Source organism: Ammodytes marinus, assembly GCF_949987685.1.
Source record: "Ammodytes marinus genome assembly, chromosome: 23".
Taxonomy (NCBI): Eukaryota; Metazoa; Chordata; class Actinopteri; order Uranoscopiformes; family Ammodytidae; genus Ammodytes; species Ammodytes marinus.
In genome coordinates, this window is record NC_137227.1 from 20,320,993 (window position 1) to 20,333,664 (window position 12,672).

The 12,672-nt window shown below is 38.6% G+C and overlaps 1 protein-coding gene across 1 annotated transcript; it reads right to left on the reverse strand.

Annotated features, from left to right (window-relative positions):
• Positions 1-1,809: 1,809 nt before the first annotated feature.
• On the reverse strand, positions 1,810-7,528 carry LOC307269007 (sialoadhesin-like; the record flags this gene model as incomplete). Its single annotated transcript, XM_080051828.1, has 6 exons — positions 1,810-2,120; positions 2,561-2,725; positions 3,409-3,681; positions 5,763-6,023; positions 7,327-7,368; positions 7,498-7,528. 6 exons carry the CDS (start codon positions 7,526-7,528, stop codon positions 2,065-2,067), a joined length of 828 nt encoding a protein of 275 aa, XP_079907954.1. The 3' UTR covers positions 1,810-2,064.
• Positions 7,529-12,672: the final 5,144 nt, after the last annotated feature.

Genomic DNA, 12,672 nt, shown 5'->3' on the forward strand with positions numbered 1-12,672 from the left:
GTTTTAGGAATATTGAAAAGTTTTTCTGGACACCGGGATCCAATCCTATATTGCTTTCCAAATCTGGGTCCTTCTTATCTAGATTAAACTTTTTGAACAACTGTAGCCAGGTTATTTTTTATATTTATATTTTTATATTTGTTATTACAAAGAATGGATTTTTAATTGAAAGAGTCACAGAGTACAAATATCTCGGCATCTGGTTAGATGATAAACTCACTTTTAATTTTCATATAAAAAATCTTGTTTGTCGACTACGACAAAAAATTGGCTATTTTTATAGGAACAAAACCACCTTCCCTTTATTTAGTAGGAAAAGGATTATTGAGGCAGTTTTCATGTCTGTCCTTGATTACGGTGATGTGGCTTACCGGCATGCATCACATTCATGTCTTAAACTCCTGGACTCTGTTTTTCCCTCTGCTTTAAGGTTCATCACAGGAGATGCTTATGACACACACCATTGTCTTTTATATGAAAAGTTTGGGTGGTCCTCCCTTAAAGAGAGACGTGACGCACATTGGCACATTTTTATTTACAAAGCCTTGACCGGGAAGCTTCCTCGTTATTTAACAGAAATGCTGCAAATTTCAGATGGGCTTTATCAGACCCGCTCCACTGACATGCTTATGCTTTATGTCCCACAAGCCCGGTCTGAGCTGGGAAAGACAGCTTTTAGCTTCAGTGCCCCCGACTCCTGGAACAACTTACAGCAACAAATTAAACTAAATACCTTCATATCTTTTAACCAATTTAAACAAACTATCTTAAATCTGCCAAACTCTACCTGTAACTGTTTTAATTAGACTATATTGTACTTTCACCCATTTAATTTTAATTGCTGCCACTCTTCACCACTATGTAAATGTTTAAATTGTTTTTTTCTCTTCACCTGTTGTTGTGTATTTGATGTTTTTGCATTGAATATTGTTTATGTATTGTTGTTTTTCCTTTGAATTTGCTTTAAATTCGACATCATTGTAAATGAGGGTCACCCCTCAATTGGTCTCTCGAGGATAAATAAAAGTTAAATGAAAAAAAAATGAAATTTTCAATACAATGAGAAAGATGCCAACATAATAATGTAGTAGTTCATCATGCTTAAAAAAGGTTTATAAAAACTCTGTTAGCACCACGTAGTGGATTGAAAGTGTAGTACACCTCACAACACCAAAGTGCTAGACAGAACAAACGGTCTTTACAGCAACAAGGGATTAATAACCCTGGCAAATTAGATTTTTTTTGTTTATTAAAAATGTATTAAGATTTAGATGATCAAACGTTTATGTGACGGCAAGAGACGCAAGCATCGAACATGTACAGAGGGGGAGATTGGGGGGGCAGGGGGGGGGGGGGCGGTCAGGGTTTCAGCACCGCGGACAGCTCATTAATGGGGCTAATGGTGCGTTCACGGACGGCTGGGAAACGGAAGCTTTCGTCCACGTGGAAAGATCCAGATGATTACAGTTACAGCTTGTGTGAAAAATGTTGATGTTGCCAGTGTGACAAAAATGACGAAATAGGCTTTATGTTTATGAAAATATAATACTTTATTAAAAATGCAATAAACTGAGTTCTGTATGTATATGGAGAAAATCCGTTATGAGATTTATACTTAAATGTAAACAGATATGTCAGCCTTTCCTGGACTATATAACAGTACTGAAGGGACCTACATGACACCTCGTTGACTTTTTATTTTCTGCTTAACATTTACCTTTAGTTTAATATAACCTGTAAAGTAGAGTACGCCATGTTAGTTGGTTGTTTTGTTTTGTCTTTTGTTTGTGTGTTGCATGTTTGTGTTCTTTAAAAAGAAACCCCCAAAAATAAAGTAATTTAAAAAAAATGCAATAAACTATTTGAAAACCGTCCACCATTAATGCAACATGTAACAGAAAGTGTAGAGCGACAATAGATGGAGCAACTGCTCTGTGAAAATATTGAAATCAATATAGAAAAAACTGAAAAGCAAGGTCAATATGATGCAGATACTGTACACGTTAAACGGACATACAGTTGGCTACATAAACACTACAATATTTAACATATTTAATATCTCGTCTATTCCACGTCCATGATGACACGGTGTCTTCTGTCCTCTGAAACCCGCTGAGATGCTGAACCAGGAGGAAAAGAAACATGAACAAATTTAAGAGATCTACAAATACAGACTGATCATCAGAGGTGGTCTTACTATGATTAGTCAAAGGTAGGTTTAGCTAAATCCCTTTGGCCTCAAGCTACTAAGGGGCCTCATAAAAACTCTTATAAACATATGGTTAAGATTTTTAGGATACAATTTTTTGTTGATTGTTTTTTGTTACTTTTTAGCTCATTCATTTCTGTTTCTAAAAAGCCATGAGCTAAAATGGAATCAAAATGTTTAACTCATGTTTGTCTCAGGGTTAGGGTTGAGGTGGAATTTGAATTAGATGAAAAATAAGGATTTAAAAAGAGAGAAGAACATGGGATGTGGAGGGCCCCATGCCTGTGTTTGCTTTCGGTCCAAAAATCACTAAATCTTCCTGTATAATAAGTGAGCACTAGTTCCCCTCACCTCGCCTCTTGTCTCTGTATATGAGCCCCAGTAAGACGGTGGTCAGGATGTAAGGAATCCCAACGACCATGTGACGAACCGGCCAGAAGTATGACATCACAGGAGGGCTGGGGGCTTCAGGGTCTTCTCCAGGAGTAATGGGATCGATAGTCGCTGGCTCCAACACTGTGGGGAGATTAAACACGTTAAAGGAATACTTCAATCATACGGAACCGGCGTTCTATCATTATAAAATCGCTATTATAATATAACGAATTAGGTTTTTCTTCCCTCAGTCTTCCCTCAGTATTCCCTTGGCCCAGCTGTCCTGTTAATCCTAACCCTACATTTTACCATGTGTGAAGTCAGACATGGGACAATGTAGGGTTAGACAGTGAGACCATAAAGAACTGTAGAACTGTAACCCATTTAAGGTAGAGTCAGTGATTCTGGAGAATGCTTGTTGTCAAAATCGGTGAATATCTCCTCATGATCCGATTGTTATATCACAGTTTACAGAGCCTAGGCTGTGTATTAACACCAGTTTATTTCCAGTGCACACACGGTACTGACAGTAAGCGGAACGTGAGGAAAAGATATTCACTGATTGTGACAAAAAGTGATTTTGACAACAAGCGTTCTCCAGAATCACTGACTCCACCTTTAATGACTCATAACTATATTAGAATTTGGGAGAAATGTTGTCAGTAGTCTACAGAATAAAACAAATATACAGTATATTTTACTCAAACACATAAAATAGTAAAACCAGAGATACTGATGGTGTGGAATAGTTTCTTATTTTTTTTTCCAGGGCTGAAAAAGAAGCAGTTATGTGTGTCAAATATAGAAAAATATATTAATTTGACCTGTGATGTGCTTGCGGTCTTCCTCAGCTGTGACAGTCAGCCTGTTCTCTGGTGATTCTCCAGCCCCAGAGATGCTGCACTTGTAGAATCCTTCGTCAGATTTAGAAACACTGTGGATGGTCATTTCTCCTGTAGAACTGCCCACGATGAGGAAGCCATCTTTGTAGAAATCAGCTGAGATCTTTGGGGACGTTGTCTTGTCTCTGCAGATCATTGTCACATTGTCTCCCTCCATCACAGGAAGCACAGGAGACTCCAGAAGCACCGGACCAACTGAGGGACAGACACACATTTCATTTTGTCTTTAAAGGCCTGCTTCACCGGTGGGAATATGAAGGTGTATTGAACTCTGAGATCCTATGTAGTATAAATGTGCAAATATTTTAGAAATCGGTTCATCCTAGCCTGAGAAAAGGCAGAAAGAGTGTTTTATGGTCTCACTGTCTCACCCTACAGTTTGCCCAGTTGTGACATTCCCACTGGTGAAGTAGGCCTTTAATTTTGAACAAAAAAGATTAAAAAAAATAAAAAAGCAAGTATGACACATCATACAAATAGACGTAAGAAGAAACAACAATAATTATAAAGGTTCATAAACATTATTTTGACAACTCAAGACTATGATGAAAGCAAGCAGTGGTGTCTATTTAAATATATCTTGTGTTGAAGGCAATGTCATGGCGTTTTGCAGGAATGAAGGGTTGACTTAAAGGTGGCGTCAGCAATTCTGGTGAACTCTTGTCAAAAGTAGTCATGTAAAAAGAAATGGTTTAATACATAGCCTAGGCTCTGTAAACTGGTATGTTAACAACGTGGCCTACGTACAGTACGGACAGGTAGTGGATCATAAGGAGAGATTCACTGATTTTGACAAAAAGTGATTTTGACAACAAGCGTTCTCCAGAATCACTGATCCCACCTTTAAGTCAACACGAAAGCCAACACAGCATCCTGCCATGTGTTCCAAGACAGCATGCTAGTTAGTATGGCAGAAAACGATATGGTCTGTTTACATATCACTCTTATATTCATACAGAGCTACAGACAGTTAGCTTAGCTTGTTAGGAAAAACAAGCTAAGCTAACTGTCTTCTAAAAACAGCTAGAATATTAACATGTTGAACTTTGGTGCTCATGTTTATCAATGTGCGCTGTCCCTTCTAAAAAAAAAATTAAAAAAATAAAATAATAATAAATAAATAAATAAATAAGTGAGTCCATAAAACACAATAAACAAAATTCCCCTTCCAGCACTTTTAAAGCTAATAACAACCTGTTTTAACCATCTGAATACTTTCTCATTAACACTTTTACACTTGTGCAGAATTCTGTGGTTGACTGTTGTTGCTTTAAGGCCTCAAACAAAGAGCATCAGAGTGTTTACAGGAAGTCATGTTGTGGGTGTTATCAGCTCAGTTCTACTGACCGGCTTCACACCAGCCCACACCAACTGAAACCAAACCAATGTAACAACGCATTATGTAATAAAACGACACCAGTTAGTAAACGCTGTCATACTGAGACATACAGAGAGAGTTCTGTGGAGCTGATAGGCTTTATCAACTTTGTGTCAACTCGTTTGGCGATGGCTTGCATGTAACCAACATTTATTCATATGAAAACGTAAGGCACTGTAGCATGAAGTCATAATAGCAATCACTAAAACCTGTGATTTGATGAATTGTGACTATGTCGGCCAAAACAGCCCCCCCCCCCCCCCCAATTTTTTTTTTTTTTTTTTTTTTAACCTTTATTTATACAGGTAAATCCCATTGAGACCGGAGACTCTTTTTCAAGGGAGACCTGTTTTCCTTTCCCACGTTACCATTCACACACACATTCATACACCGATAGCAGGCTAACTATTGATTATGACAGTATTATTTATTATATATTATTAAAAAACACAACAGATAAAATTAGCAACATATACAAGACAGAAATCACCCAAAATCTTAACTTGTAAAGTGTCTGAGTGTCTAGAAAAGTGCTATATAAATCCTATAAATTATTATTCCACTATTATTAACTATACCTGTAGCCCAAATTGCTCCCGATGGTTCAGAGGGCCCCTTGCATGGCAGCTACTGTTATCGGTGTATGAGTGTGTGTATGAATGGGTGAATGTGGTAAGAATTGTAAAGCGCTTTGGGGCTGATAAAAATCGGCTAAAAAGCGTGTGTGTGTGTGTGTGTGTGTGTGTGATTGACTGTTGCTGCTGCATGCAACAGGGAATTCCCTCCATCCTCCTTTTAACTCGGTCTCTCTCTGTCCGTCCATCATTCTTTTACCCAGACCTTGGCTGAGAAAATCGGCTAAAAAGCGCTATATAAGTCAAGTCCATTTACCATTTACCTGTAACTTTGATGTCCACCGTCTGGCTGAGTTTCCCTGATGGCGCCTCACACCAGTAGACCCCGGAGTCAGAGGGATACATGGTGGTGATGACACATGTGGACCCGTTCACACTTCCCCAGCCGTAGGAGCAGGACTCGGTTCCTCTGGTCGTGGTGTTTCTCTTCAGCACGCCGCGCCCCACACGCACCACACAGCTCAGGGTCACGTGGGAATACACCAGGAACTGAGACACACTGGGAGACAACTCTAGACTCAAGACTGCAGGAGGAAAAACAAATATATATTTAGAATGAGTTCAACATGATTAAAATGTGTTGCGCATCAACTTGTTTGGTCTCTTTATGAGTAAATTTACATTTATGATATTTTTTATTTTTGGAATTTATGTTAAATGCAGTGGTAGTATTTGATTCCAATTTTACATCTGGAGAAAGACTGTTGTCAAATCAACACTGTACTCCTGTATGCACGCTGAAAAATAATCTGGTGTTAATACAAAGTTTAGGCTCTGTAAACAGCCATGTTGCGAGCTACACACAGCTCAGGGTCACGTGGGAATACACCAGGAACTGAGACACACTGGGAGACAACTCTAGACTCAAGACTGCAGGAGGACAAACAAACAAAGAGAATGAGTTTTTAAGAATGAGAACAACATGAAAAACCTCCACCATATCAAGTTGTTTGGCATTTATTTATTTTGATTTTTATATCTCGGCACTTAATGTCTCCTCAGGCTTGTGTACATACTGTTGTGTTTTGTGTACATTGTCTTGTATTGTCGTGTGTTTTTAGCTGTGAACAAATTTGCCCTCGTGGGACATTTAATTAAAAATTGTTTTGTCTATTTGGGGAATTTGTGTTAAATGCAGTGGTAGTATGTCCAAGATGACATCACCCTATACATTAATTTGTTTTTTTGGATCTGCCGGTAGTCAACTCTAGACTCAAGACCGCAGGAGGAAAAACTTACAAAGAGTTTTTTTTTTAGAATGAGTTCAACATGATTAAAACCTCGAGCACATCAACTTGTTTGGTCTCGTATTAAGTCTTAAAATTTAGATTTCTATAAAACTTAATTTTGGTCATTTGTGTTAAATGCAGTATATAGTTTGCCACAGACATTAATTTGGTTTTCTGAAAGTTAAAGGTGGAGTCAGGGATTCTGGAGAACGCTCGTTGTCAAAATCGAAACAAAGCTCTGCAAACAAAGGAGCCCACTGTAGCTGCAACATGCCCATTTACAGAGCCTAGGCTGTGTATTAACACTAGACAGCACACACAAAGTATGGACAGGTAGCAGATCGTGAGGAGATATTCATTAATTTTGACAACAAGCATTCTGAAGAATCTCTGACTCCACATTTAATAACTACCTTGATAATAATAATATACATGATCTAATACAATTGTGGTACAAGTGCATCAAGATCTTCACAATACACTGGAATCAGGTGGGTAATTTTGCATTTAATCCATTTCTAGGACATAAAAGTCGAATAAAAGTCATAATATGTGACAAGGTTTATACTAAAATTGCCGAAAAGTGAGAGTTACATACCTTCCTTTTCGGTATCCGATGAGGCAAGCGTATGAAACACACCTAAAAAAAAAACACAAACACAAACAGAGATATTGAAAAGACAATATTTAGCACATCAAATTATATCTGTTGAGTTTTTCGCCGATAAGATTATTTTTGTGATATCATTTGCAAATCAAAGTTACTCACAAACACTAAGGAATAACAGAGTAATGTCCATCCTTTCTGGTTTCTACTGAATGTCAAATGGCTGATTTTTGACAGGGTCTGCTCACCACTTCCTCTGTGTGCACAAGCTTCAGTTTAAGGGTGGTAATACATCATACAATATATGAGAGAGAGAGAGAGAGAGAGAGAGAGAGAGAGAGAGAGAGAGAGAGAGAGACACACACACACAGAAACACAGAGATAGAGAGAGAGAGAGTGAGAGATAGATAGAGCGAGACAGAGAGAGAAAGAGAGAGATAGAGAGAGGCAGACAGAGGGACAGATATAGATAGAGAGAGAGAGACACACAGAGAGCGAGAGACACACACAGAGAGAGAGAGAGAGAGAGAGAGAGAGAGAGAGAGAGAGAGAGAGAGAGAGAGAGAGAGAGAGAGAGAGAGATGCATCTGTAAGCTGTAGGCTGGCTTCCTGGAAAAGACCACTCCACTCTACCTGTTTTCAAAGAAGCTGTGGGTGAAATGTTTCCACTTTGGTGAAGCAAAAAACAAATCTGAAACTAAAACTAAACTTCCATTAGAGGACATATTAACATGTCATTACAGCACAGGTCTTTTAAGATGAATGCCATGATTAACTGAGCAATCATAATGGCTCAATAATTATTTGCTTGTAGGATTGTAAACCCTTTTCTGAACAAGTGATATTCATAACTATTTTGTTGTTAAGTAGCAATTAGTAAAGCCATCGCAAATGCTTTAAATTACCTTATGGCTCTTTGAAGCAAGCTACCACTTAAATTCCTCTGTACAGATGTAATGACTTGTTTTGCCACTTGGCGGCAGCAGAAATGACTTGATATTGCAAACCTTAAGGCCTAAAAGGAAATAAAAGAGACAACTACTCAAATACATAAACGTACAATCAGCCCATCAAGTCATAGGTGCAACATTTTGTCAATGTGAGGTTTCATGTCCATCTTATTTAAATATTCTCTGAAGTGTCTTTTATGATGAGGGCCACAAGCGGACTTTTCTGACAATAAAGTCAGTTTGCCGTAGTTACAACCTCAATGAAACAGTCTATTTGTATTTGCATTATTCTGGACTCCCTTCTGTGTAGGTGTGTCTTTGCACGTACCAACGTACCATAAAAGACCTTTAAGGTTAACCTTTGTCATCAGCTATCTACATCTGTTTTTGTACATGCAAAATGACTCCTGTTTGCACACTTGCACATCTCCTCCACAATGACATGACTTTATTGAATCCAAATCCAGTCTTTGATTTCTCAAAGCAGAAAGATAATCTGTAAGGAAAAGACGGAAGATAAATCATACACTGGAAGTACCAAAAGCTGATATGACATGTATAGTTTAAGTCTGGTAACGTACTACCCTACAGTAGCAGTAGACATTTAATCCTCAAAAATATTGCCCAACACACATTTGGGTATAAAGGCTGGGCAGTATAGTTGTAGTTTTCAGAGACACTAGTCAAGCTGTTGATTGAGGATTTCTTTGAATCTACAAGGACTCAGGAGATTACAGAGATAGATATTAACACAATGCTTTACTACTTTGAGTTAGGAATTTAGCATTCACAGAAGAAAATCTGAAACTTCCAAAGGAAAATGTCATGGCAATTTCAGATGTTGTCTTGTGATGTCATGCAAAAGAGTGCTTAATCATTGACTCATTGAGTCAGAGGGGAATTTTCGTTCAAAGGGTCAAATAAAAATATCTTATTTTATGACACCTACTACAGCCGTCTTATCTTTTTGACAAACAGCTGGTCCAACCCTCATCTTGAAACAGAAACCAGATACATTATACGTGGGAATGTGATTGAATAAGTGCGTACTCTTCACGGGAGTGGTATTTCTGAGATTTTGATTTGGTTTTGATTATTAGCCACCAGTCACAAAGAGAGTTACAAGATGACTTTAAAAGCAAAGTTCAGCTGCACTGGATTCATCTTGTTAACACATTTCCTTTCTGCTGTTAAAGGTAAGGACAGAGAGCTCTTGTTTCATGAGCGACTCAGTCTATATTCTTCAAAACTTTTCTTGCCTTAGATTGATATTCAAGCTTCACCTCGTGGTGGATTGATAAGGGCATGTTTGGATGTTGGAGATTTTTCCTCATTCTATTGTTAGTTAAACATAATAATTTAAAAAGGTATATTTAAAGTTCTAAACATTTGTTTCTGTGAGCATTTGCCAGATGGTTCAAGTCAAGCTTCTTCTGTTGTTTCTACAGCCCTGTGTGTCCTATACAGCTAATTAAAAAGACAAAAAGAGTGCTGATACAGTATTGTTTTTTGGAAAACCACAGACACGACATTGTCTCTACGAAAGAAATAACTTGTGAAAAAAACTCAGGAAATAGTAATCAATTTCAGTGTGACAACTAGACAGTTTAGATTGATCTCAAGTGGTGCGGTAACAGATTTAACAGGTCGTAGAGATCATGTGAAATCTTTATTTTTAACACTCAAAAGATTCAGAGAAGTTTCTGCTCACCAGGTTTGGGACACATCTTGTTGAAATGATAAGTTCACCTGGTGACACACTCAGAGGCAGATCGTGATTTGGGTTAAAGGATTAAACCAGCTGTATTCCGTACGTGTAAAATGTAGTTATATCAGATGAAAGGGATTTTGTCCGAAACTTTACAAAGTGAAAGACTTTCCTGGCTCTCAAACCAAGGAGTGTTTTTGGACTTTAACTCACAGGTTGTAAAAGCCAGAGGATCCCTTTTTTTTTTTTTTTTAAACCTTTATTTATACAGGTAAATCCCATTGAGACCGGAGACTCTTTTACAAGGGAGACATGTTTTCCTTTCCCACGTTACCATTCACACACACATTCATACACCGATAGCAGGCTAACTATCGACATTCACTAGAGGCAAGGTGGGTTAAGTGTCTTGCCAAGGACACAACAACTATGACACAAGTGGCAGGGCTCTTTATCACATTAACTTTAAGATGGGGTGTTTTCTTCCTAGTTAATCATTGCATTAGTTGACGATTTGAATGAATCAAGCCACCTGACATGTCTAATGACCGCTGTGTTTGTGTTATTGTCTCTATAGCGTGACATTAACTTTAATGATGATCAAATCTTGAAGTTCTTACTAATGTGAAGGCTATACGAATTTCAACCGAAATCTGCAAACTGAAATTATTCTATTTTCCTCATTTAGAAAAAAAATATTGCCGTTTAGGTTTGCTCCGGCACCAGCACCACTACCTCCCTGTAGGCATATTGATTTAAATATCATTTAACTCAAAGTGTTGGGGGGCCACAACCGCACATTTGGGGGGAACATGGCCAGTGAGTGTCCCTGCATGACACCGTCCCTGTCCCTGCACATGCTGCATCCATGTTAGCAGGGATTGGCTTTAGGGACTGGCAATGTGAAGACCTTCAAGTCCGTCCACTTTGGTCCTGACTGACATGTTTCGACAAATCTTGGGTGTATATTGACAGGTCATTTACCTAAATGTTTTATTTTCTCTTTTCTAGGTGGGCCTCAGCTGATCGGATCATCAGAGCCAGTCGTAGGATTAGTTGGTCACTATGTCATCCTGCCTTGCAAGCTGCAGCCTGCAGAGAGAGTCACAGAAGAGAAGACAGTGGAGTGGACCAGATCCGACCTGAGCCCCAGTTATGTCTATATTTTCTGTCAAGGGCGAATGTTGTACGAGGAGCAAAACAAAGCCTTCAATTATAGGACAATTTTGTTCCAACAAGAACTAAAGAACGGCAACATGTCGTTAAAACTGAGCGAACTTCGACTTTCTGACAAAGGCACATACACGTGCAAATTGATTCCCTCAGAGTTGGAGACCTTTATCCAAGTCCTTGTTGGTAAGCGTATGGAAAACCTCTACAATGTTTTTATTATGTTATAATGACACATTTGAATTGTCAAACCGATTTCTCTTCCTCATCCTTAGGTGCTGTGTCTGAGCCATTGATCTCTCAGGAGAGAACTGAAGGAGCTAGAGCAGTCCTTAGGTGCGATGCTAAGAAGTGGTATCCAAAGCCTGAGATGGAGTGGATGGACAGTGAGGGAAATATCATCTACTCTCAAGACTGTAACACAGAGCATGATGGTGAATTCTACTCCGTCTGTAGCAAAATCACAGCGGAGATTAGAGCCAACATCGTTTACACGTGTACAGTCTGGCAACAGGACATAAGACAATCCAGGGCGATGAATTATACTTTCTCAAGTAAGTCTCTCAGTTTCTTTCATGACCATGCTAACAGGCTTTTATTAATTTGTTGTAAACATTACTAACTGTCAGCGTATTAGTAAACAAACAGCAAATAAATGTTTGCTAAACCGTAGAACTTTCCCTTCTATAAACATTATAAAAGTAGCAAACTAGTCTTTTCAGTCACAGTGGCACTTCACGTGGTAGCTCAGTGCGGAGTGCAAATGGGGGGTGGGGGTGGGGGGGCATTCAGCAAAGGTCCTAGGCCAGAGTTGAACATGGACTGAGACAAGGATATGGATTTAGTGGTACACACTCTACCAGGTGAGCCACCGGGATCTCCACAATTTTTAAAGTATGTTAATCTGTTGTGTAGATGCTGAACTTTATCAAAACAATATGAATTGTTTGCACTGTTGTGCACCTAAAAAAAATATCCCTAGGGTGTTAAAACCATGAATAATCAACTGATAGGGACTAGACAAGTACGGAAAATCTGCTTGATATACAGTCACATTTTTCAAGTTGATCAACAGACTGTAAGTTAACCTCTGTCCTCTAATAATTGTTTTTGTATTTTTCAGATGCAGAAGAGGAAATAGCTTCTCTGAAATATTCAAATTCTGCACTGACTACATCGCTCATAGTGTTTGTGGTTATAAGCATCCTGGCTTTGATGATGCTGATTTACACATATGGTAAGTCCTTTAGCTTCTGCATATAACAAATATCACCACACACAATGGTTGGTTTATGCATCCGTCTATACTGCTCATCTTTCGTTGCTTCACCAGGACCGAGATATTGGTGCATGAGAAAGACTTCCAGCAAGGGTAATTAATTTTTAGATTGTGTCAGTGTCAGTGGTTCCTGCTATATAATTACTCTTGGAGTACTCGAGTAAGATCTGCTAGTAGCCACATTAACCACTTTTCTTTCACAGATGAGACTTATGGGCGGGACGAAGCGC